At 39.3% G+C, this 27,134-nt stretch overlaps 2 protein-coding genes across 2 annotated transcripts; both read right to left on the bottom strand.

Moving 5' to 3' along the window:
- Positions 1-654: 654 nt before the first annotated feature.
- LOC120461502 (uncharacterized) lies at positions 655-27,134 on the bottom strand. Its single transcript, XM_089130907.1, has 3 exons — positions 26,993-27,134; positions 1,972-2,206; positions 655-1,741 (listed from the first exon to the last, which is right to left on the bottom strand). The coding sequence occupies exons 2-3, from the start codon at positions 2,054-2,056 to the stop codon at positions 732-734; spliced, it is 1,095 nt and encodes a 364-aa protein (XP_088987033.1). The 5' UTR covers positions 2,057-2,206; positions 26,993-27,134; the 3' UTR covers positions 655-731.
- On the bottom strand, positions 8,389-27,131 carry LOC120461563 (uncharacterized). The gene is made up of 3 exons (XM_039649802.2): positions 26,993-27,131; positions 15,101-15,335; positions 8,389-14,855 (listed from the first exon to the last, which is right to left on the bottom strand). The coding sequence occupies exons 2-3, from the start codon at positions 15,183-15,185 to the stop codon at positions 13,834-13,836; spliced, it is 1,107 nt and encodes a 368-aa protein (XP_039505736.2). The 5' UTR covers positions 15,186-15,335; positions 26,993-27,131; the 3' UTR covers positions 8,389-13,833.

Raw genomic sequence — 27,134 nt, 5'->3', positions numbered from 1 at the left:
GGTTTTAAAGTTGGATCTGCTTCATGTTTTAGTAACAGTTTATTGTTGAATACGGTGTTGAACTCGTGGAGTTTCTGGAAGCTGTCTTCCGTAAAATGCGCAGCACAGAGAGCTAGATTACGATCATCATTTTCAGGAACATAATCAAACATAAATTGTATCCATTGTTGACGAAGTACAGCGTCCGTGGGAAGTTTGAATACAGAAGACTGACAGCTGGATGAACACAACACACTCGACGAGCTGGAGCTGCTGAAATATGCGCATGTCCTTTTCTGCATATTCCGAAGGGAGTGGTTTATATAAATGTGTGGGTTAGTGACGTACCATGACCCAGTTGTAGTCCCAATCGAGTCGTTTTTGTAGGCAATTAAACTTCCTGATTTTAAAAAGACGATATCTCTGCTTACATTAAACCTTCAGCGCTGCAACTTTGCAGATACTGTTCATGCACCAACAGCAACATTACACACTATTTAAAATGAAAAAGTGAAATCGCAGTCAACCCCCCCTTTAAAAAAATAACTGATTGTTGCTGTTTTTCTGCATTTGTTTCCAGTCTCTTTTCATTTAAGTATTTCTTTGAGTAAGGGTTCAATTGAAATACTTTTTTAATATTATTCTTGTTCCCCAACATATAAATCACAAATCATGTGGCATTTCACAGCAACACTAGTTTATTAGTTAACTAACTACACATTTACTTTATATGAATATAACAAAACATTTGCTCACTGTGACACAGAACAATGCTTTCTAACATGAGTCGCTAGATTACTTGAGTGGGTGAAACTCTTTCCACACTGAGTACAGTCGTACGGCTTCTCTCCAGTGTGAACTCGCTCGTGTGTTTTCAGGTGTGCAGACCGAGTGTAGCTTTTGTCACAATATGAGCACTTGTAAGGTTTTTCTCCAGTATGAATTCTTTGATGCTGTTTCAGGTCACCAGATGTTGTAAAGCTCTTCCAACAATCACAACACACATGATCTTTCACTCCATTGTGTGTTTTCTGGTGCTGTTTAAAATTGTTCAGCCTTGAAAAACTCTTTCCACACTGAGTGCATGTATACGGTTTCTCTCCAGTGTGAATTCTCATGTGTGTCTTAAGGCTTCCTTTCTGTGTGAAACTCTTCTCACACTGAGTACAGTCGTACGGTTTCTGTCCAGTGTGAATTCGCTCGTGTTCTTTCAGGGTTCCAGACTGAGTGAAACTCTTGTCACAATATGAGCACTTGTAAGGTTTTTCTCCAGTATGAAGTCTTTGGTGCAGTTTCAGATGACTTGATTGGGTGAAACTCTTCCCACAGTCAAAGCACATATAATCTCTCACTCCATTGTGTGTTGTCTGGTGCCGTTTAAAATTGCCCAGCCATGAAAAACTCTTTCCACAGAGAGAACACAAATAAGGCTTCTCATCTGAATTAACTTTCAGGTGTGATTTTAGATTTTCTGATGAAATAAAATCTTTATCACACTGATCACAGTTAAATGGCTTTTCTCCAGTGTGAACACGCAGATGAACACTGAGAGCTGATGTATCTCTGAAACTCTTTCCACACTGAGTGCATGCATACGGTTTCTCTCCAGTGTGAATTCTCATGCATGTGTTAAGGTCTACTTTCCTTCCACACTGAGAGCAGGTGTGCATCTTTTTGGCTTTTGTTCTTTGAACTGTAAATTTACGATGTTCCTCCTCTGCTTCATTCAGTTCTTGTCTTTGCTCTTTCACTCTCACCTGGTCTAAAAGGCACAGAAATACAGTTAGAATCAGTTCAAGCGAATTTATTTAATAGCAGAAAACAACAGAGAACAGATATTTCACTCTTTGTTCTGTCACTCACTTGTTAACATAGTTAAAATTTGTTTGACAACTGTTAAAGGTTATGATCGTTTCTCTATCATTTATCATCCATATACTAATAATTCACATCTACCAAAGCAACAATGAAGAATCAAGAATGGACACCAACCTATTTGTTCCTCAGTATCTTCATGTTTTATTCTGGATGGTTCTGGATCACTCACGTCTTCAATCTCCTCTTTAATAAACTCCATCTTTAACAGTCACACAGATTTCAGCTGCTACTCCTGGAGTTTGTCCTTCTCTTGTGGGATGATGGGAATATTCCCAGTATTTAGTGGTGAATTGTTGTGGGAGGGGCTTCACTGCAGGTGTGAACTGTGATCAATGTGTTTTCATCCAATCTGCATTTAAAAAGTACAGGGCCATCATGTTAAATTGAGCAGCTGAAAAACCTCTTTGCCTCCAAAAGTTCCCTGTTTTCAGCTCATTCATTATGGTGATGTCTGAGATCTTCTGTAAATTGGTGCATTAAATTGTTTTATTGGTGTCAACAGGCTGAAACAAACTACGGCATCATCACCTTTTACTTCAGTTCTTGTCTTTGCTCTTTCACTTCCATCGGGTCGGAAACAATAAAACGTTAAATTGTTAGAATGAGTTCTGGAGAATAAATGTGAATTTTCAAGTCAACCCTGATATAATTACAAAAAAAAAACCAAGTGGAATCTGTGATCTGAAATCGACAGGCACAATGAAATAGCAGTATTATATACATAGCTTATGCTAGTAGAACTCTTAATCCGGCCAAGACAAAGTACTCGGCGACAGAGAAGGAGTGTTTAGCCATAATATGGGCATTAGGCAGCACTACTTGGATTACAGAATGCTGTCGTTACCGATCATTCTGCTTTGCAGTGGGTAATGAATTCACCCAAAACCACTAGCTGTCTTATTCGTTGGGCCCTACAGTTCCAAAAATACGATTTCATTGTTGAGTATCGAAAGGGAAAGTTAAATGCAGCTCTCTCTCACGGATTATCTCACATACAAGTGGTAAGTCAGTCAGAAGGATGTCAGCCCACTTCCAGATACTACAGAATTAATCTCAGAAAACAGACTGATCTCATGAAGTGGCGTGTGTATGACACGGCAATTCGTATTTCCATTTTTGGCGTGCTATCATGACGCATAATCGCCTTTCAGCGTGTTTATGAACGCCGTTGACTTAACGTTATTTATAAAACGGTTAGTTCCAATCCTTGATTCTGATTGGTCAAGAGCTGTGCTTTATTCACGATAAAACACGGCAATGACCGCTTCACCCAACGGTTCTATTTATCACTGCGCCCTTAGCAACACCCTTAGCAACACCCTTAGCAACCACACATATCAACATTAACATAGAAAAAAACTTAAGAATTAAAAAGGCTAAAATGTTTAAAGTAAATTTCGATTTACTGGGTGGCATGACGATGGATAAGTGGTTTGAGGAACAATTTGGAGAGACTTCTACAAATATGAACCGTCATGCTGAAGTGCTGAAATGTAACATTGATACATTCGAGAAGACTCGTAATGAAAAAAATACCGTGCAGCAAACCCAATGGGCAGTGAAATGCTTCAGTGACTGGTGTAGTGAAAAGGGTTGCAGCATAGATTTTAAACAAATCACCAAGACGGAACTCAACGCACTTATCCGTGACTTCTACGGAACTGTCGGAAGCTCCAAAGGAGAACAATATGGGATCAGTAGCTATGTAGCGTTACTTGCAGGTCTGAACAGATTCCTGAATGATCCACCTTTGAGTTTGTCCTGGTGTCTGATGAGAGACAGTGAATTCATCTCATCCAATAATGTTTTCGTTGGAGTCGTAAAGACAATGAGAAGAGAGGGTCGTGATAAAACGGAGCATCACACACCGATTTCTGCTAAAGATTTCAGCACAATAAAACTGTCCGATGCGCTTAATCCCAACACACCTGAAGGACTCGTAAACAAAGTCTGGTTTGACGTGCAGTTACCAGTGTTGTGTGTAACGCGTTACAAAGTAACGCGTTACAGTAACGTAACTACTTTTTCGGGTAAAAAGTAGTGTAACGCGTTACTACTAAAAATTTGGTAACGAAATGTAGTTTCTTTTTAAATTCGGCGCAACGTTACTTTCCCCATGGAAAAATTTGACAGCGACACTTTTTTCCCAGCTGCGCGCTTGCGCGCGCAATACTCACAAACACGGTAGCAACGGACAGAGGCTGTAGCAGACTCAGAGCAATCATGGCAAGCGAGAAGCAGCCAACGCTAACTTTTGAGGGATGGAAGTATTCCCACTACTTCAAACTCGTTGAAACTAAGGGGAGGAATGTGAGTGTAAGGTGCACACTGTGTCCTGGCGAGAAACTTTTGTCCACCGCCGTTAACTCAACTGCGAACCTCAGCAAGCATTTGAAAGGAAAACATGCTAACATGAAGCTTGTCGCTCAAGATCCCCGGGGAAATGATGATGTGTCGATTCCAACTCCAAATAAGCAGCTAAAACTTCATTTTCACCACCAGGAGGTAACTAAACAAGAGTTGGACAAACTTGTCGCTTCGTTCATCATCGATGAAATGTTGCCCATCAGTACTGTCGAATCTCCCACTTTCAGAAAGATACTAAGCAAAATACCAATAACAGGAGACAGGCGGCCATGGTCAGATCGTAGAACTTTCACAGGCTATCTGGACGAATGTTATCTAAAAATGGAGACTGAATTAAAGAAAACGTTCGAAAGTTTGCAGTATGTGTCAACCACTGCGGATATATGGAGTAGCCATAACAGAAGCTTTCTGGGAATCACCGTGCATTGGATCAATCCACGCAATTTGAATCGTGAGAAAGCTGCCATCGCATGCAAACGAATAAAGGGCAGGCATACATATGATGTTGTTGGCTTTGAAATGGAACAGATTCACTCAACGTTTGGCCTTTCACATAGGATCACCGCCACCGTTACAGACAACGGGTCGAATTTTGTTAAAGCTTTTAAGATGTATGCACGCCCTGAGCCTGACGAAGAGGAAGAGGAGGAGGATGCAGAGCAAGGTGTAGTTTTCACAGATGTGGAAGAGTTGCTTGGGACCACAGAAGGACAGTTTTCTCTTCCCCCGCATTTTAGGTGTGCTTCGCATACGCTCAATTTGATCTCGTGCAATGACATCGACAAATGGCTGTCATCTAATACTGACTCAAAATCTGTGTACAGGAGTGCAACGGCGAAGTGTGCTGCTCTTTGGACAAAGGCAAGCCGTTCTACCATGGCCTCTGAGATTGTCGATGAAATCTGTGGGAAAAAAATGATCGTGCCTACATCAACAAGGTGGAATTCCTTCCACGATGCCTTGTCCCGTATCAGTGACATCCCGGCCCAAGATTTGAATACGCTTTGTACTAGACTGGATATCAGAGGCCCGACAGAGCGCGAACATCTATTCCTAAAGGAATACTGCAGTGTTTTGAAACCACTGACAGTAGCACTGGATATCTTGCAAGGTGAAGATAATTGTTACTATGGTTGTCTTCTACCAACCCTGGAGACCCTGATGTCAAGGACGCTCGCACTCCAAAATGGACTATCAAGGATGACAGCAGACCTACCGGGTGTAATTGTACAGGTAAGCCAATTCTTAATAGCCTATCTGAAAGTAAGTAACAGGCCTACGTGTTGTATCCTAGTCATTAAAAAAAACCCGATTTAGTTTCATATTTATGTAAAAAAAATATTTTTTTTCATCTATGTTGATAATATGAAAAGTGAAAACCATGAGTAAGATCATAATTTTGCGTAATATATCGGGAGACAAATGGAGTGGGCAGACATGATTTTGACTACTTCACCGTTTTTTTTTTTTTTTTGTAGAAAGCCTTTCTTTAAAGTTAATTTTTTTTTTCATAAATTCTATCTTAATTTCAATCAATGTTTTATCAACCAATTGGGGTTCGTGTCGTGTGTATTACACGCAAATGAACTGCGTATCAAATGCACGCAAAAACTGCGTATCATATGCACGTGAAAACTCATTTTCGCGTATAAATTGCACGATAATACACAATGCGTGCTATAGAGAGGCATTTCTGAAAACTAAGCTTGTCTTCTATATTATTTCGTCCTCCTAGGCTATCAAGACGCGATTCGCACCGGTGTTGGAGAGCAGGGAAGCTTTATTGGCTGCCTTGACGTTGCCAAAATTTAAAGTTCGTTGGATAGGGGGAGCGGAGCGGAGAGAAGCGGCACGTGCCCTGCTCATCGCGGAGTGCCGCACTCTACCCCATGTTGCAGAGCCGGCTGAGAATAAAAACAGAGAGGTTGCCGCACACAGCAGCGCCAATGAGAAGGACTTTTTTGCTTTTGATGAGGAGGAAGATGCAATGGCCTTTAGCGCAGACTCAGAGGTACTTGAATACATGAGATCAGGCTCAGAGATAGAAACTCTCAACCGTTTCCCCCGAGTAAAAGCTGTGTTCATGAAGTACAACACTGCCACACCATCCAGTGCACCAGTGGAAAGGCTGTTCAGCCTGGGAGGTCTTGTGCTTACCCCCAGAAGAAACAGACTTTCAGATAAACGGTTTGAAAGACTGCTCCTGATGAGGTATAATCACCCATTTTCTGCAGTTGTGGAATAGGTTGCCTGCCACCCATGCTATAAACAACCCAAGCCTATGCCCAATATCCTCTTTTATCTGCCATCAAACTGTGAAGAAGGACCAGCATATTTAGTTAACAAAGCCTTTTTAATTCTGAGGCTAGTCATCCTTTAAGTTGTGCTTGATTTTATTTTGGCTAAAATGTCTTTGCCTCTAAGCTGTATTATGCCATTTTATTTACACAAGCCATCAACATCAAGCCATTTTTAAGTTTTTTTATTTTTTTTGTTGGATTTAGATGAGGCATGAATGTTTTATTTTGAGACATATTTGAGGTTACCGTGTTGTTCCCAAGGAGCCTTGATACTATTTTTTATAATAAAGAGCACAAAAGAAATAACTGTTATGTCATCCATAGTAGAACTTTATGTAGGCCAACACATTTAGGAACATATATTGGGTTCTGCCCAAAGTCAAGGAACCTAAAAGTAACGTAAAAGTAATGAGTAACGTAAAAAGTTACTTTCCAAAGGGGGTAACTAAGTAAAGTAACAGATTACTTTTTTAAAAAGTAACGAGTAACGAGCAAACACTACTTTTTAAAAGTAACTTCCCCAACACTGGCAGTTACACTTCGGACGCAGAGGAAAAGAGGGGAACTGAGAACTCATTCCAGACTCATTCCGCATTTTAACAAACGAAAATGGTCTGAAGTATGTCACAATGAGCTTCAATGAAGACACAAAAAACCATAAGGACCCACATGACAGAAATAAGGATAGCAGGCGTGGCTTCATGTTCCAACAAACTGGGAACCTTCTTTGTCCCGTTGCCTCTCTAGAGAAGTACTTTTCTCTTCTGCCATCTAACCCTCCCGCTTTTTACCTTCACCCCAAAAAGCAAAACCTCTCTAAATGTGTTTGGTACGTAGACGCAGCGGCACATAAATCATATAAGCTATTTTATAATTTGTGTTAAATCTTGTTGTGTTAAAGGTTTTTCTCGTTTTTGACTGTTGCAGGTACACAAGAGAGCCTATGGGTGTGAACTACCTCGCAACTATGTTGCAGAGAATTTGTAAAGCAGCAGGTACCTCCAAGATTTACACAAATCACTGCCTGCGCAGTACCATGGTGCAGAGATTGTCCGATGCTGGTCTCGAATCGAGGGAGATTATGTCTGTGAGTGGACATAAGTGTGAAAGTTCACTACAGAGCTACTGGAGGCCAAACTTAAAACAAAGAAAGCACTGGAGTGACATTCTTGCTACAACAGAAAACACAGCTGACAGCGCTGAGCCCCAACAAAAGAGGACCGCGTTAAATATCACCACAGTGGAGCCGATTAAAATGAGACAAATATTTAATGCGTGCACAATAAACAGAGATGTTCAAATAAATTTAAATAAACAACAATAAATAAAGTATCTCTTGTTAGGCAGCATTTTAGCGACTAAATTAATAACTAGATTAAAGACCTAACTGTTATATATAAAATATGTGCCCTTCTGTTTATTTTATTTGTTATTTTGCTGAGAGATAAGCTATACCTATTTGTGTGAGGAAATTTCACAAACTTTGTGTTGTAAAAAATAAAAAGAATGAGACAAAGTTTGAGAATGGTTTGTTGTTTTTATTTGAGCTTTCCTGCATTGGAACGTTGCTCTTCACAGTCAGGGACTATATTTTTCTAGCGGAAGGAATGTTTTTATTGATTAAACTACATGAAAGTTGCACTAATACATTGTTTTTTTACTTTAATATTGTGTGGCAACCGTTTTATAAAAGCAATAAGGTACTCGAGGCAAGTGCTGTATCGTGAATAAGTAACGGCTGAAGGGGTTGCAGGCACTCCGCTTCGCGTCATGCCTAACAACGCCCTTCAGCCGTTACTTATTCACGATACAGCACAGCCTCTCGTACCTTATTGCTTACATAAATATATGACTTACCTCAACCCCGTCCCTAAACCTAACCGTCATTGGGGTTAATGGCATTTATGACTGTTCCCTTACCATCCTAGGTAAAAAAAAAGATATGACTTACCCCAACCCCGTCCCTAAACTTAACCGTCACTGAGGTTAATGGCATTTATGACTGGAGATTTGACTGTGTATACAGACACGCGAAATGACGCGGACGTTAATGGTGTAGACATATACGCATACACGCGGATAGCTCAAAATGCGTAGAGATAACACGCCACCTGACTCGAAAGTGGCGTATATGTTTACGCAAAATTCCTGATGTCATGTTGCAGAAAAACAGAACAATGACCCAGAAATAACAAAAATCTTTCAAATTTTGGCTGAGAACAAGGACAACCAGCAAGCCAAATATGAAGTCATACAAGATAAGCTGTACCTCAAAACTCAACTGTCAGAGAATCCGGTTCCATTACCGTATATTTGTTCCCAAAGATCTTGTACCTCATATATTGGAACATTATCATTGTAGCCCTATAAGTGTTCATCTGGGGATCTATAAAACATACAAAAGAATTCAGGATGTAATATTTTGGCCTGGGATGTGGTCCGACATCAAATGGTTTTTAAAAAGACGTGTAAAACACCAACACTTAAAAGCTGACCAACAGAAACCTCATGGAATGATGCAGAAAATTGCCAGCAACCAACCTAATCAAATGATGGGGGTAGATCTCATGGGATCCTTACCCTGTAGCACTTACCAAAATGAGTACCTTTTAGTGTTTGTTGATTACTTCACCCGCTGGGTAGAAGTTTTCCCCATGGGTATAGATACCGCCAAGACTGTCACTACACTATTCAGAAAAGAAATCCTAACCAGATGGGGAGTCTCAGATTTTCTGGTGTCTGACAGAGGCACACAGTTTGTTTCTGCAGTATTTAACCCTCTAAAGTCTAGGGTCAGGGTGTATTTGGGGTGCTTGAGATGTTTTGAGATGCCCTAACATTTGTGCTTTTTTCCAGTTGCTTATAAACCTATTAATGGTACAGGTGAAATTACACTATATTTAGCAGAAACATGGCTACCATAATATGTGAGCAACATGTATGTACATGTTTGTAATTTTGAGAGAATATTGTTTATGCGTGGTTATTGAAAAAAAATATGCGTCCAAAATACTTTTGACTAATGGATGCTGTGGCCTAGAGCTTTTTCTTGACAATGATCTAAAAAACATCCTGCCTAATCATTCACATAAAACTGTGAATTGGGTTATAATGTGAAAAACATTTTTTTTTTGCCAAAGCAATATGCGAATGGGTGTGAACAGGCCAGCCGTCATCATGTAAAATTAGGTGATTCTCACCTGAGATAGACAAAGACGCATAATAATAAGCCTTTCATTCAGGTGAAAGGACAACATACATACAAACATACATACATACATACATGTATGTATAAAATCAAAATATAAATGAAAATCAAAAACCTTTATTTTTTTTGTCATACCTGGAAACAAATCCTGGTCAAATAGGTTATATGGGTCATTGTATAGAACTGGTTCAAAGTTAGAGTTGGAAACATCTAGAAAGGAAAATTCTGATTCTGTTCTAACAGCTGATTAGTTTATTGTTGACAAAACATACTATATATTTAACATATGAGCAGAAACCATCTAACTAAAGGCTATTTGATGTCTTTTTTATAGTAAAAACATTATAATCAATTCTGTCTGTAACAGTAGGCTATGCATCTGTGCGTTCGTTCGTTCACATACCCACACACCCGATTCATATTTAAACAGTCTTTTTGGTTTTACAGATCTGTATAGAACAAATCTCAGTAGTCTATATAGTCTTACTAATGTAGGAGCAAGAGTGAATGAACTCACACAGCGCGCATTTAATATTCAAACAGTCTTTGTGCAGTTTACAGACACTAATCAATAACGCGATTAGAGCAAAGCACTTAAGAAAAAATGACTTGCTACATCAGCTGAATCCGTGCTCCTTGAATTGAAACAGGTAACAGGGACTTCTCTGACAGAGAGAATGCAAAACTTATATCATGTTTATTTTTCTTTATTTAAGGAAAAGCAGAACACTTTGTTTTTATTGTGAGTATCCACAAAAAATAGAAACTTAACAGGATCTAATGATGTATAACACAGTAAGATCAAAATAAACAGAGTATTTTGAGTCTCATTTGCACTAAGAAAAAAAGTGAGCATATCACGCCTGCGTGATTTTCGACCCCAGTGGGTTAAAGAATTATCTGAAAACTGGAACATAACACCAAAGTTGACCGTCCACCACCCGCAGACAAACACGTCAGAGAAAGTAAATTGATAGTAAAAAAAAAAAAAAAAAAAAAAACGTTAGGACCAATACCTACCCAAATTTAGGTTTGCCATCAACTCAGCAGTGCAAGAAACTATGGGAATGTCTCCTGCGAAACATCAGTTGGGAAGGAAGTTACAAGGGCCGATGAACAAACTTCTGAAAGTTAAAGTTCATGATCTCTCACCAGATGCCCCTAACTATGAAGTAGTGTGTCACTTGAGTCAACTGCACGCAAAAGCAAAAGAGAACTGTAAGAAAGCACACCGAAGACAATTGAGAAACTACAATAAAAATCGATAGGATGTTTTATTCAAAGAAAAAGACTGCCGACAGTTCCCACAATCCAGTGCAAAGACAAACTTTACTACTAAACTTGCACCTAAACGGAAGGAACCCTACCGGGTCATACAACAAATGGGACCAGTGAATTACCAAGTAGCACTGGAATCTACTGGTAAAGAAGACGTTCGCACTGTTCATGTTTGAAAATTAAAACCCTGATTACCGTTGTAGCGGTTCCTGAAGGACACTCCATCAGCTGTGTTTGGGCTGTGCGTAATTTAATAAAAAACATTTGTTTCCATTTCAATACCGCCGAAAAGGTCGAACTCGATTGAAGATTGCTGTGTTTGAGTATTTTGCTGGCTGCACTGTGAAAAAAGGATCTGGAATGTCATTGTTGCTGTTCTTGGAAGATACTCATTATCAGAAGTGCTTTGGTGAGCGACAGCTGATCGTTGCAGCGCCTGTGAGTTACCTCTTTTCGTTCCTCCCCTTTTAACCAGGAAACAAAGACAACAATGCATTTTTTTTCTAGAGGTAGAGCAGGTGTGCCCAACCCTGCTCCAGCCGATCGACTGTCCTACACAGTTTATCTCCAACCCTAATCAAACACACCTGAAGCAACCAATTAAGGTCTTCAGGGTCACTTGGAAATTAAAGGCAGGTGTGTTTAATTAGAGTTGGAGATGAACTGTGCAGGACAGTCGATCGACAGGAGCAGGGTTGGGGTAGATGGTAGACTGCCTACTTGCCTCGAGCCAGTTTGGGGATTATTCTGCCCTGCGTCAGAACAGGCTCACTAACATAACTACAGTTTAGTCCAGCAGGGGTGTCTCATGCCTCTATAATGTAAAAAAAAAAAAGGTAACTTGAAAGTTTTGAAATATTAATGAGAGTGGATGGCTGACTATTCAGATTTATTTCTGAAACAGGACTTTCCTGCGTGTTGCAGGTTTGTACTGACGTGGACAGACAGAATTATGCTACGTCAAATTCGCGCCTGACACGTCTAGTTTGACACTTGACCACTTTGTGTTATTTCGCGTGTCAAGAGCGAATCTGGCGCGCGTAAAAACAAAAGTTTGAAGCGAAATTTACGCGCATGACGCGCGTCAGAATCGAAATCCGTTGGCGGCCATTGTTTTTATGTCAACCGAGCATTCATCAAGAGAGTTACCGCACTGTATTTACTCTGGAGAGCAGAACAGCGGCGTGGGGATCATCGTCGCAGTATATTTGTGTCCACCGGACCCTTCGGAGCCGAACCGTTTGGCGAGTAAGTATCACCATTTGCTCGCTCCAGGAGCTGCGCTGGATGATGACCGCTGTCAGCGATACTATCTGTCATTTATTTTTGTTTGATGATAAATAGAGCCAGCTTCCAAAAGTTATTAACCTGTCCTGTGATTTTTTTTCTCTCTCTCACGTCCATACACGAACTTATGCACATATGTTGTTTGTCTTTACATCATAATACTATTTCATATAATCTAAATATATAGAATAAATAACATTCAATACAAAATGAACATGTCTCGTATATAGAAATAATGTTTTAAGTGATAAAATATTTGCTTTGTTGTGCATAATCCCACCATGCATTTAGTCATATTAACAAAATCATTTATTTAAGCATACAGACACTTCACCACGTGAGCAAGCAGCTAGGCTCCTGATTGGTTAACGCGGCGCGAATTCACACCAAAGTTCAGATTTTTCAACTCGGGCGGCAGACGCGAATTCGCGTCAAATGCGTGAATGCACAAATAGCACTAAACTGAACCATACGCGCTTAACGCGCCAGACGCTCAATTCGCGCAATTGACTTAACATTGAAATCATTTGCGCCTGATGCCTTATTTGCGTCCTGTGTGAACGTAGCATTAGGGTGCAGAGCCTTGAACAAACATGAGGAAATTTACAATTACAATAGGAACAGACAGATTCATTGTATTGAATTTGTAAGACTGGAAAACTGGAACTGGTTGATGTAATCAGTCTGACCAGACAAAAGGACTTTGCTTGAACAACACACACACACACACCCACTCTTGCAGAGGAAACTCACACAAGAGTATGGTTTTAATGTGAATGTGATAATCATTAAGGAGTGTTTGATATCATTTTGAAAGTCTTGGGGTGACTGGTAATAATGTCTCATTTCTAAAGATGTAAAAGAAAAGGTAATAAGGTTTTTAAGGATATTGAAATATCTTCCACACAAAAGGATGTGTCTTTGAGTTAATCACCTTCTACCTTTTGTCTGAGTGCAAACTCTCCTTCCCCCAGTAAGCATTATTCAGTAACCTTCCATTGTAGTTTGGTGATTAGATCAGGTAAATTTGGTGATTAGATCAGGTCTGGCTCTATTTAAGGGAAATGCACAAGAGTTCAGGGAGAGTGCTATTCTGTATCAGATCTGCCCATGATGCTGGGTCTTCGAGGCTCAGCATTCATGTAGTTAATATGTTGGGTAAGGTTTCTTTGTTCTAAAAACATTTGATTGTTTGCTCTGATTATCTTGTGGAACTGTAATAATACATTTACCTCACATAATAAATTGTTATGACTATTCTATTTCTAACAGACTTTGACTTTATTTTCATTAGAGTTAAAAGGAATAGTCAAGCATAAACGTATTAAATCATGCACAGATATCATTGATAAACCCTTTTCATTTTATGGAGTCAGATGAAAAGAGTTAATACATAAGATTAAATGTGTTGCATTCAATTAAAAGTCACTTTGCCATGGAAAAGACGGAACACACATGAAACCTTCACCACGAATCGAACTCCGCCATTGGATCGATTTCTTGTCGGACTTTATATGAATATAACAAAAAATTTGCTCACTGTGACACAGAACAATGCCTTTTAATATGAGTCACTAAACTATTTGGATATTTGAAACTCTTCCCACACTGAGTACAGTTGTACGGCTCCTCTCCAGTATGAACTCGCTCGTGTGTTTTCAAGTTTCCAGCCTGAGTGAAACTCTTGTCACAATATGAGCACTTGTAAGGTTTTTCTCCAGTATGAATTCTTTGGTGAAGTTTCAGATCAACAGATGTAGTAAAGCTCTTCCCACAGTAACAGCACACATAATCTCTCACTTCATTGTGTGTTTTCTGGTGCCGTTTAAAACTGTTCAGCCATGAAAAACTCTTTCCACACTGAGTGCATGTATACGGTTCCTGTCCAGTGTGAATTCTCATGTGTTTGTCAAAGGCTCCTTTATGTGAAAAACTCTTCCCACACTGAGTACAGTCGTACGGCTTCTCTCCAGTATGAATTCGCTCATGTAATTTCAGGTGTCCAGACTGAGTGAAACTCTTGTCACAATATGAGCACTTGTAAGGTTTTTCTCCAGTATGAAGTCTTTGGTGCAGTTTCAGATGACTTGATTGGGTAAAACTCTTCCCACAGTCAAAGCACATATAATCACTCACTCCATTGTGTGTTTTCTGGTGCCGTTTAAAATTGCCCAGCCATGAAAAACTCTTTCCACAGAGAGAACACACATAAGGCTTCTCACCTGAATGAACTTTCAGGTGAGATTTTAGATTTGCTGATGAAATAAAATCTTTATCACACTGATCACAGTTAAATGCTTTTTTTTCAGAGTGAACGCGCAGATGAACACTGAGACCTGATGAATGAGTAAAACTCTTTCCACACTGAGTGCATGTATACGGTTTCTCTCCAGTGTGAATTCTCATGTGTGTGACAAGGTTTCCTTTCTGTGTGAAACTCTTTCCACACTGAGAGCAGGTGTGCGTCTTTTTGGCTTTTGTTCTTTGAATTGTAAATTTACGATGTTCCTCCTCCACTTCATTCAGTTCTTGTCTTTGCTCTTTCACTCTCACCTGGTCTAAAATACAGAACTACAGTTAGAATCAGTTCAAGTGAACCCTAATTTAGTAGAAGCAAACAAGAGATCAGATCTTTCACTATTTGTTCTGTCATTCATTGTTTATATAGTTAAAATAATGTTGACAACTGCTATATAAGGTTATGATCTTAGATGTATTTTTCTATCATTTATCATCCATATACTGCTTAATAATTCACATCTATCAAAGCATCAACAATGAAGAATCAAGAATGGACACCAACCTATTTGTTCCTCAGTATCTTCATGTTTTATTCTGGATGGTTCTGGATCACTCATGTCTTCAATCTCCTCTTTAATAAACTCCATCTTTAACAGTCACACAGATTTCAGCTGCTACTCCTTGAGTTTGTCCTTCTCTTGTAGGATGATGGGAATATTCCCAGTATTTAGTGGTGAATTGTTGTGGGAGGGGCTTCACTGCAGGTGTGAACTGTGATCAATGTGTTTTTATCCAATCTGCATTTAAAAAGTACAGGGCCATCATGTTAAACTGAGCAGCTGAAAAACCTCTTTGTCTCCAAAAGTTCCCTGTTTTCAGCTCATTCATTATGGTGATGTCTGAGATCTTCTGTAAATTGGTGCATTAAATTGTTTTATTGGTGTCAACAGGCTGAAACAAACTACAGCATCATCACATTTCACTTCAGTTCTTGTCTTTGTTCTTTCACTTCCATCGGGTCTGAATTAGGCGTGGGCGAAAAATTGATTGAATGAATTCATTTGCAAAAAAAAAAAGTAAATGGCTACTGGTGAGAGTGGGAAGTTTGTTCCTTAGCATAGGAGTGAACTAGAGCTTATTCTGCCCGAGCGGGTCGGGTCGATATTTCCTGTCACTATCCTCGGGTTGGGCCGGGCCCTTGAGAGACGTGCACTGCCAACGCAATAGAGTGCGGCGCGGGACTAGATTTGATGGTTGAGCACGAGCATGGGCGGTTATGCACTCACTCTGTGGAAGAATAAAACGATTCGTGGGACTGCTGCAAACTAGGAATTTCTATGATAAAAACTTAAAAACTAGGCTCATAGATTTGTATTCATCTGTTGCAGAAAAGCAACAAGAACAACTAAAACAAAATAGAAACGATTTACATGCCAGAGTTTCTATTTATAACATGTTTGCAACGTTGAGCGATTTAGCCAATCCCAGACATACATGTTGATTTCTTGAACACAATGGCCAATCAGAAGCATTTAAGATAGACTCCACTCACCGCACAAAACATACACGATTTTCACACGATCGGCTATGACCAGCCACCAGCCGGTCAGTCTGATATGCTGATTTTATGCAGGCCTAATGCACTTGGGCACCGCATAATTAACATTGCACAACATCAGAATCACACATGCATACGGAGGGCACATGTAGTAAACCTTGTGAATTACGGCCGTTTCACGCCGCAAGCTGGAGCAGAGACTGCTTTTTTTGGTGGGAAAGTGCCCTGACTGGGGACTCCGTCGTTCTACTGGGGGACTTCAACGCTCACGTGGGCAACGACAGGGACACCTGGAGGGGCGTGATTGGGAGGAACGGCCCCCCTGACCTGAATCCGAGTGGTGTTCAGTTATTGGACTTCTGTGCTAGTTACAGTTTATCCATAACGAACACCATGTTCAAGCATAAGGGTGTCCACCAGTGCACGTGGCACCAGGACACCCTAGGTCGTAGGTTGATGATCGACTTTGTGGTCGTTTCATCTGACCTGCGGCCATATGTCTTGGACACTCGGGGGAGGAGGCTGGACAGACTCGGCAGATCCAAGCGTACTGTAAGGGTTTGCTGGGAACGTTTGGTCGAATCTCCTGTCAGAGAGATCTTCAACTCTCACCTCCGGCAGAGCTACGACCAGATCCCGAGGGAGGCTGGAGATATTGAGTCTGACCATGTTCTCCACCTCCATTGTCGAAGCGGCTGCTCGGAGCTGTGGCCGTAAGGTCTCCGGTGCCTGTCGAGGCGGCAATCCTCGAACCCGGTGGTGGACACCGGATGTAAAGGATGCTGTCAAGCTGAAGAAGGAGTCCTATCGGGCCTGGTTGGCTTGTGGGACTCCGGAGGCAGCTGACAGGTACCGGCAGGCCAAGCGCACTGCGGCCCGGGTGGTCGTGGAGGCAAAAACTCGGGCCTGGGAGGAGTTCGGTGAGGCCATAGAGAAGGACTATCGGCTGGCCTCGAAGAGATTCTGGCAAACTGTCCAGCGCCTCATGAGAGGGAAACAGTCCCCTACCAATGCTGTTTACAGTAGGGGGGGGGCGGCTGTTGACCTCGACTGGGGATGTCATCGGACGGTGGAAGGAATACCTTGAGGACTTCCTCAATCCCGCCGTCACGTCTTCCATTGAGGAAGTAGAGGCTGAGGGCTCAGGGATGGACTCCTCCATCACCCTAGCTGAGGTCACCGAGGTGGTTAAGAAACTCCTCGGTGGCAAGGCACCGGGGGTGGATGAGATCCGCCCCGAATACCTCAAGTCTCTGGATGTTGTGGGGCTGTCTTGGTTGACACGCCTCTGCAGCATCGCGTGGCGGTCAGGGACAGTGCCTCTGGGATGGCAGACCGGGGTGGTGGTTCCTCTTTTTAAGAAGGGGGACCGGAGGGCGTGTTCCAACTATAGGGGGATCACACTTCTCAGCCTCCCTGGGGAAAGTCTATGCCAGGGTACTGGAGAGGAAAATACGGCCGATAGTGGAACCTCGGATTCAGGAGGAACAGTGCGGTTTTTGTCTGGGCCGTGGAACACTGGACCAACTCTATACTCTCTACAGGGTGCTGGAGGGTTCATGGGAGTTTGCCCAACCAGTCCATATGTGTTTTGTGGATTTGGAGAAGGCATTCGACTGTGTCACCCGAGGCAGCCTGTGAAGGGTGCTCCGGGAATATGGGGTCCGGGGTCCTTTGCTAAGGGCTCAACACTCAGTCGTATCAACACTCTGGAAGGAGGATTGTTCTTTACAACCATCAATAGTCCATTAATTTGCAGTTGAAGGAATAATAGTATCAATATGTTGCATAACTACTAGGGATGTAACGATTCACTCAACTCACGATGCGATACGGTTCACGATACCGGTTTCATGATACGATTTTCTCACAATATTTTTAACAAATGAGATTTAAGACAAATTACAAATGAAAAAGTGTCTCTTTTATTATTTCTCAGACAAAATGCTGCACATTTATTTTTTTCATTTTGAACTATACATTTGTCAAAAAATAAAACTACATTGAAAAAAAAAATCCCTTCAAGGTTGTTTCAACTCAGTGTTTCTGTCTGTCAGGTCAAGAGGCTGGATACTGGCACCTTTGCACACTAAGTAAAAGACTGTAAAATTAGTACCACAATGACAGGCGTTTTACATTGTAATAAAAGAAAGATTTTAATTTTGTCATAATTTGTGTCATTAAACTAGAAAGATTTAGAAAAACAGAACACTTTCAGCAAAATATGCCATAAACATCAACAAATTTAAAATAAATAAATAAATCCATGTACACGACATTTAGAGATAGTAAAACTAAATACAACACATGGTTGCCATGGAAACACTGATGCACCTTGTGATCTCCGTAGCTCTCTGACACTTATCGTATTAATGACTTTTACGTGAAAACGCAGGTGATGTGCTTCTCATGGTGGTGATTATTATTAGTAGGGCTGCCCCCGACTAAAGATATTCCTAGTCGACTAACACTCCTGCATTTTAGCGATTAGTCGAATAATCGTTCATTTATGATATTATAAAAGCTTGCGTATATACAAGGAGAGGAATAGTCCAAAATTGAAGTTTAACACTTCCATATGACAGAAAATGCTTAAGCATGATATTAGCACGTTCAAACTGAAAATTAAGCGCTTAAAACAGAATAGTAAAGCGTTTAAAGTATACAGCTTACGACACGTTATAGGCTAAGAATAAAAAAAACAGCAATCAGACTGCCTGTGCAAGTGTGCATTTTAATAATTTATTATCAAAAATACAAACTGTAACAGTTAAATGAAAAAAAAAACAGTTTTGAATAAAATAAAATAAACTACGTTCTTTAAAATAAATTAAATAAACTTATTAGTAACTTAGGCCTAGTACAAAACAAGGCAAAAAATAAATAATACTGTAAAACAAAAACACTGTTTGGTATAAAATACAGTGGAAAATTAAATTAATATATTTTTTATATAGTTCAAAAGGAAAATTAATAAACGAACAATTTAATAAATGCACATGGCATATTGCACAACGCCAAAACTTGCGAATAAAAAAGAAGGCGGCAAACAAATCAACAGCCTAAGTATTTGATTAAATTGTTTAGAACAACTAGGCTATATTTAAGAAAAAATGTGGAACAAATATGCTAATTTAAAGGACAAAAATATCAGAGCAAAGCCGCAAACTGCCATTTAAGACGATGGATGAGTCTTAAACAACGAATAGCAAAGATCAGACTAATTTTTCTTAGAATAAAAAACGACTTCTGCATTATATAAAAACGAATAAATAAAAATAATATTTATTTATTTGTATAGCCTAACCTTTAAAAAAATATCCGTTTTTTTTTGTTTTGTTTTTTATATAGCCTAACGGATCGCAAACAGAAACACTTCAAAAATGAAATTAATTATTCTTACCTAAGCTTTCAATTCGATTTAATTTTTTTCATATTATGTGAGAGGAACGCTTGTCCACATTGTTGGGAAGAAGGGAGCTTCTCGACATGTTCACAATGAAGCCGGCCTTTGAAAAGATGCGCTCTGATGGAGTGGATGTGGAGGCGTTTAGCTGCTTTAGCGAGCTTTGAATATCGATGTTAATTTTTTTGCCACCATGCCAATGGTCCCGAATCAACTTTTGTTTTATCTGCTAAGTACATTTTAGTTCATCCTTCTCTTCTGCATGCTCTTCCTCATCAATTTATTTGGTGTTATTCGGGTCGAGCTCACCCTCCGCAGGGCTAATACTGTCATGATCACATTCTGGCGCGCAGCTTCTGTAGATAAAATTTCAGTCAGATCCGACACTGTGGAGTACGCATCTTCTCGTTCGTGTTGGTCAAAGAATGACAAGCTCTTTAAACGTGGGTCTAAGACAACAGCTTGCTGGTCGCGATATTTTCCGATACCTCTCCCACAAGTGCGTTTTGGTATACCGCGAGGCACGAGATCTCGTTGATCTCTCGTTGCTTTGATGTCATGTCATACACTGACTGCGCAGCCCCTGATTGCGTATTTTTTTCACGTAATATATATATATATATATATATATATATATATATATATTTTTTTTTTTTTGCGACTAACCGACTAATGAAAATGTATTCGACCAAGCCCTCCTCATATCGACTAACATTTAGTCGACTATTTGGGGGCAGCCCTAATTATTAGTCTATGAAGAGTCAAAATGCCGCCACAGCTCCGATTTGAATGAGTCAACATCTACGCTTGCCGTCGCCATGTGTTTGACAGTGCGTGCACAGTCTATGGCACACACTGGTGCGGTGCGAGCGGAGCAAACCAAGCGTTTTTCAGTTCATTACTACGAGTGCTCACATAAGCTCAAGTTCCTTAGGAATGAAGTGAAAACACTCGCGAGGTTCGCGCCAGTGTGTGCTCGCTGCTATTGTGCCTGTAAAGCGAGGTTCACAACTTCACAGTAGGTTATTCAGTAAACGCGCCTGCTGTTTAAAATGTGTATCGTGATTTGTTTAACATTTCAACCGACTTGAATAGTCACACATTTTTATCGATTTTCAACCGGTTGCGAGTGAATCGTTACATCCCTAACAACTACAGTCCTGTAATTCAGCTAACAGCTGGAAAAAATGCTTTTTTCAAAAACACTTAAAATCTCAAGAGTAAGCCAGTAGGTGGCGACAAGTGACTATCTTTATCAGTGAACAATTGAACTTTAACTTAAAGGGTTAGTTCACCCAAAAATGAAAATTAAGTCATTAATTACTCACCCCCATGATGTACCAACCCCGTAAGACCTTCGTTTATCTTCGGAACACAAATGAAGATATTTTTGATTAAATTTGAGAGCTGTCTCACTACCACATTGGCTGCCTAAGGGACTGGCTCTTGACGGCCCAGAAAGTCAATGAGGAAAATGTTTAAACATTCCATGTGCCTACAGCGGCTCAACTATATGTTTATCAAGCGACGAGAATACTTTTTGTGCGAAAAAAACAAACAAAAATAACGACTTTATTCTACTATTCCTTTTCTTCCTTGTTGGCCTGAAACGAGACTTCCTTAGATTTCCACGACGCATGCGCGAGAATTGAAATGAGGTAGTTGAAAGAGATCGCAATTCTCGCGCATGCGTCGTGGAAATCTAAGGAAGTCTCGTTTCAGGCTTGACTGTCATTGTTGTTTGTGGCTTCTGGTGGTAGCTATTATGGTCATTAGACACTTTTTAAAAAGTAAAATAAGGAGTCGTGAACGATACGAGGCAGATGAGAGGCAAGAAGAGTTATCTTATTTACTGACACCGTTCCCTCATCAAAGCTCAGGTCTGTGAAGACTCTTCTTCAGCAAACCCTGGTCGTCTAACTTACCTAAGTTAGCCCTGTACTCACTGTGGTTTTAATGCAGAACATGTAAAGTACGTGAGAGCTTCTATTTCGCAAGCTAAAAGCTAATCCATTTTTTGAGTCATAATCCGTTTCTCGTGAAGAATGTAGATGAAGTAGCCTAACTGTAAGTTAACCGATCAGGCACACTCTCTCTCTCTCTCCTCTGGCGCGCAATCTAAACTCAAGCGTGCTGTGTAACCATAGTAACCATAGTAAATTTGATCTGCTTGAACATTTTAATCGTCTTTAATACATTATTCCGAAGGCTAGATTAAAATACCCTGTAATTTAAAAAAATAGGATTAATATTTTTTTTTTTTTTGAGATCTGGGGCTATAAAAAAAACATCCGGGGCTGAAGCCCCGAATGCCCATGTCTAACGACGCGCCTGCGCAGCTGGACCTATCCAGAAAGGTGCAGCATCCAGGACCAACATCAAAAGACCCAGACGAGGAGAAATAAACTTCATGCCCAAATTATCCCCAAGGAGAAACTAAGGACACACTGGAGAACCAGAGGCTTGAGATGGTGGAGCAGTTCAAGAAGACCCTGATAGAGACATGATTACCATCCATCTACATATGCAGCGTACTTTTGCACTCAGGCGTGAAGAAATTGTGAATTCAGCTCCTCCCATTGCTGAATTGAAAGGCACTCTTTAGTGAAGCCCAAGTGAGTAAAAAATTATAGACATATTGTCAAGGTAATGATTGCAGCACTGTTTGATCTGGATAGTGTTAAAGGGTACATATCATGCTTTTAAATCATTCATTTTTACATATAAATCATACCATTGTGGTCTATATAAAACATAACTGCAATGCTTGGGTCTAAATTCCTCATTATTATAGCTCCACAAGCCCCTTTTCTACCCCTTTTCTGATGTGCGTCTTTGAGCGACCCGTTTCAAAGCGGGCCCTTTAAATAAAAAGGAGATGCGTCATACCCCGCCCGCTCTCCAGGTCGATGAGTTCACTGTCAGTTCAACTCCCCTGTCGGCCATTATTGTAGTTTGATTAGAGATATACGATTATATACACGATACCTTCAAAGAACATTTTTATTCACACGTTAATAAAATGTCAACAACAGAAGACTTGTCCATCAAGCCTTACATATTCGAGCCAGAGCGAGCGAGTTGATTGAGACGACGAACCTGCATATGAACCTGCCGAACCATATGGATGTTTTGTGTTATTAGTGAAAGTCGACTATTTCTCTTGTTAAAACAAGCACACTGACAAGATAAATGACTACGGTCTAATATTACCACAAAAAAATCTGTATTGACAATACGATACGTTTAGAAAAGCATCAGAAAAGCAGCTAAATGACCATTGATGAAACTCAAGAACAATAATACAGCAGACGTGTAACGTTACTTCAAAACAAAAACAAAGAAAGACAAAGGTACTGCTAAACCATGACCACCATGTGTTTTAAGAAAGTAAAGTACTTTATTTTTATTAACGATATTTACAGCTTATCGAAATGCTCTGTTCGTCGTTTCCAAAGATAGAAGGAATTTACCCCTCATTCAGACGAAGTCAATCGGCAAACCCTTCTTTATACTGGCAGAGGTTGTTGAAGTGGGAATCCTTGAAGTGCTTCAGGTCACTAACAACCGAACATTTTGACTTGCCCTCTCGTAACTTCTGCATCATTGAGCTCGGACTACAAAATCGGAGCGAGAAATAATAATGGCGGATTGCTCGAAGTTTTGGGCCGGTAGTCAATGTCTTTATTTGTCAGTTCCGCTGCAAATACTGCGACGCTGTAGTTCAAAAAACGTCATAGAAAACAGAAAAATCTGAACAGGTTGTAAAATATGACCAAAACAGAATATAAAGATATAAAAGAAGCACCTGAAGAGAATGATTTCATCTTTTCTGTACTTATAAACACTCCAAATATACAACAAAATGCATTTAAGGGCTAAAAAAGTGGATTTTGCATGATATGTCCCCTTTAATATGGTTTTGTCTATTTGTCTCAAGTTTTTTTTTTCCGTACAGTCTTATATGGCTCGAAGTTAATGAATGATGCGAGTTTATTAAAAAAAACCAAAAAAAAAAACCTTGTGCTTTTATTTTCTGTGCAATGTATTTCATCGAAAATACATTTTGCTCCAAAAATAGCAAAAACTTCCGACTTTATTGGACTTGTGAACACGGATTAACAACAGAACCGGAAGAGAATATAATGCTGAATAAAGTCATAGTTTTTAGAGGGACAGAAAGCGCTCTAAAATATCTTAAACTGTGTCCCGAAGATGAACGGAGGTCCTTGGAATGACATGAGGGTGAGGCATTAATTACGTAATTTTAATATTTGGGTGAACTAATCCTTTTAATTGAATTGATCAAGCACTTAAAATTGTTGTACATTTGCAGCAGTCACATTTCTGACATATATTTATTACCCACCTTCTGCCAGTCATACATTACTACCAATCAATGGTTTAAGAACACTGTGCAGTTCTAACTTTCTGTTTGTTTGTGTATTCTTTAGATGCCTTACAACAAGGGATGAGATGGCTGAGAAAAGGAGGCCTCAAATTTTGTTTAACCCTCAGGTGCACTTCGGTCATTTCTGACCGAAAAAATGTATGTTTTGAAATGTTAAAAATCACAGCTTCATCGGAATGTTACGAAACTTGGTGACTTTTATGGCATTGGGTATGTGAACACACAAAAAAATTGAGGTCATGATCCGAGCATGCTAAGTGGTCGTAAAAAAAATAGTCACACTTGTGCTCTTCGGTCAAAAATGACCGACCATAGGAAATGAATGGGAAATTGACAAAAACACAAAAACTTTGAGAATTTTTGTGTGTACAATCTACAAATCGGCCACGATGCAGAAAAAAAGTGCTCAGCATTGACGGGGTGCCACTGTAAAACATCAAGAGTGCAAAACAGACATACCCACCCCTACGCACACACATATACACACACTTTTATACACAAAAACACCAATAAATTGTGATTAAAGAAATCTGTTTTGAATATTTAAAAATCACAGCTTCTTCAGAAAATTACGAAACTTGGTGACCTTTATGGCATTGGGTATGTGAACACACACAAAAATTGAGGTCATGATTCGAGCAATTTAAGTGGTCGTAAAAAAATGTGTCACACTTTTGCTCTTCTGTCAAAAATGACAACCCATAGGAAATGAATGGGAAATTGATACAAAAAAAATTCTCAGAATTTTTGTATGTACAATCTACAAATCGGCCACAATTCTAAAAAAAAAAAAGTACACCGCAGGAAAGGGGTGACACTCTACAACATCTAGAGTGCAAAACAGACACACCCACCAACACACACACACACACACATACAAACACACTTTTATACACATACACACCAATAAATTTTGATTACAAAAAGTATGTTTTGAATTTTTAAAAATCACAGCTTCATCGCGATGTTATGAAACTTGGTGACTTTTATGGCATTATGTATGTGAACACACAAAAAAATTGAGGTCATGATCTGAGCATGCTAAGTGGTCTTAAAAAAAATAGTCACACTTGTGGTCTTTGGTCAAAAATGACCCCATAGGAAATGAATGGGAAATTGTAAAATTTTTTTTTTAAATATTGTGAATATTTGTTTTTTGTCTTTTTTTTAATAAGAAATAGTTTTTGAGATTGTTTCAAATATATATACAAATCCACCACCAACAACAAAAAAGTGTTCATGAACAGCTGGGGAATTCACATGCCTCTCCATAGAGAGCTGTACATGCCATCTAGTGGTTACACCATGATTCTACGCTTTTTCTCTATACTCTAACCAGATGGTGCTAATTTTCTTCAAAAAATATTTTTTTTCTGAAGGCCTAGACTCTATATTAAACTAAAATACTGCATTAATATTTTTTTGAAGAAAATAATATATATATACAGAAAATAATTTATATTTTTCTATGGCAAAAATAAACCATAAATATTGCATAAATATTAATAAATTCATTTAAATTGTCTCAAAATACTAAATTAAAAAGAATAAATATTATAGAACAAAAATAAATTGCATTGGTTTTACTGGGATGGAGAAAGTTTCATTTTTAGGTGTCCGGTCACTTTTGACCGGGAAGATAAGTGTGACTCCGAAACGAAGAGCACCTGAGGGTTAACTGCATAGCGGCCCCTGAATTGCTTGGGGACATTGCTCGTGGTGGAAACCCCTAAGTTCATCAGAGTATCAATTTAATAAGGACATGCATTTTGCATCAGACGAGTAGATCCTAACCGAGGATCCTTTTTTTCAATCCTTGAAAGTCCTCCAAGTCCTAAACTGTTGTAGTGTTTCAGTCGGTAGCACTCTTTCTGTCTTTGCTGGTGAGTTTCAATTTGTACTTCAATTTTACAAATGCACGTTTGCATTTATGTTGTTGTTGTTGTTTTCCAGGATCTTCTCCTGGCATTTACTTTATGAGTTCAGAATAAATAATTCCATGTGTTTTAAGTAACTCTGTCGAGAATTTTAATATATTTTTTGCTTAAGTTGTATTTTAAGTTCTTTCCCTCCAGTTTCACAGACTAATTAAGCTAAATTCAAGACTAAAATGCATGATTGAGCTGTTTTAACTGAAAGCAACTTGCACTGATATATCTTAAAATGCCAGTGTCATCATTATATTGTCTCAAGATGCACAAAGCAATATACATATATATTTTTTTACAAAGGCGCACTTACAAAATGTTCATGGGTTTTAGTCACCATTAGAGCCACTTGTTTTTCCTGAATGTGGTGTTAATTACTGTTGAAATAGTGTGGGGTCATAAATAAAAACATTTGCATGTAAACTGAAGGTTTAAATTTGTTTACTTTTAGAGAATTTTTTATTCAAATCAAAACCATATTAATTACATCCCTTTATTATTGAAAGGAGTAAAAAACTTAATTAAATGGCATAGAATCCTGCTGTACATAAAGCAAGATTGATTTGATATTGTTTTAATGTTGATTCAATGTTAAATAAGTGGTTTAATTAAGGTTGAAATAATATTGATTTTATGTCCATATTGATTGATTTTTCATCGTTGAAATAACATTATTTCAGGGTGCAAAGTGCAAACCTAATGAAAAATCTATGTTAAATTTCAACATTGATTCAATGATCTTTTGGTTAATGCACTAATATTTATTCAGTGTTGGTCTGCTATCTGGGATATTCTCCCAATTTCATTCAGCCCTAAAAACAAACACGCACGCACGTACACACACGCACGCACGCACACACACACGCGCGCGCACACACACACACACACACACACACACACACACACACACACACACACACACCTTCAGATTCACTATCTTTCTCCTTTAGCATGCATGAGAAAAGAATTATCTAACAGGTCACACAGGTGTCTATATTTCCACAGACTTAATCCACCAAAATGATATGTGGAGATTTTTTTTCTTTTTCTTTTTTTTAAACGGCTTTAAGCAAACACAACAGTAGATAGAGAGAGAGAGCAACTAGTAATCCCGAAAACAGGCATAAATTTAGGGCAGAAAGCAAACTTACATAAATCAGTCCAATAGGAAACAGTCCAGGACAGACAGCAAGAATCACGAAGAGAATAAACAGTCCAAGAGAAATCCACAGTAAGACAAAATATCAGGAAGAAACGCTCAAAGATGTTCACCAGAACAACACAACTTCCCAA

This window comes from Pimephales promelas, chromosome 5 (genome assembly GCF_988280905.1).
Source record: "Pimephales promelas chromosome 5, fPimPro1.hap1.1, whole genome shotgun sequence".
Classification (NCBI taxonomy): Eukaryota; Metazoa; Chordata; class Actinopteri; order Cypriniformes; family Leuciscidae; genus Pimephales; species Pimephales promelas.
This window is presented reverse-complemented; position numbering and strand designations above follow the sequence as displayed.

What these genes read in the sequence shown, in the direction of transcription:
- LOC120461502 (XM_089130907.1), bottom strand. Translation starts at nt 2,056, where the DNA reads ATGGAGTTTATTAAAGAGGAGATTGAAGACGTGAGTGATCCAGAACCA. An exon ending in AGATACTGAGGAACAAATAG is followed by an intron (nt 1,742 to 1,971) that starts GTTGGTGTCCAT and finishes TGTGCCTTTTAG; the next exon opens with ACCAGGTGAGAGTGAAAGAG.
- LOC120461563 (XM_039649802.2), bottom strand. Translation starts at nt 15,185, where the DNA reads ATGGAGTTTATTAAAGAGGAGATTGAAGACATGAGTGATCCAGAACCA. An exon ending in AGATACTGAGGAACAAATAG is followed by an intron (nt 14,856 to 15,100) that starts GTTGGTGTCCAT and finishes TCTGTATTTTAG; the next exon opens with ACCAGGTGAGAGTGAAAGAG.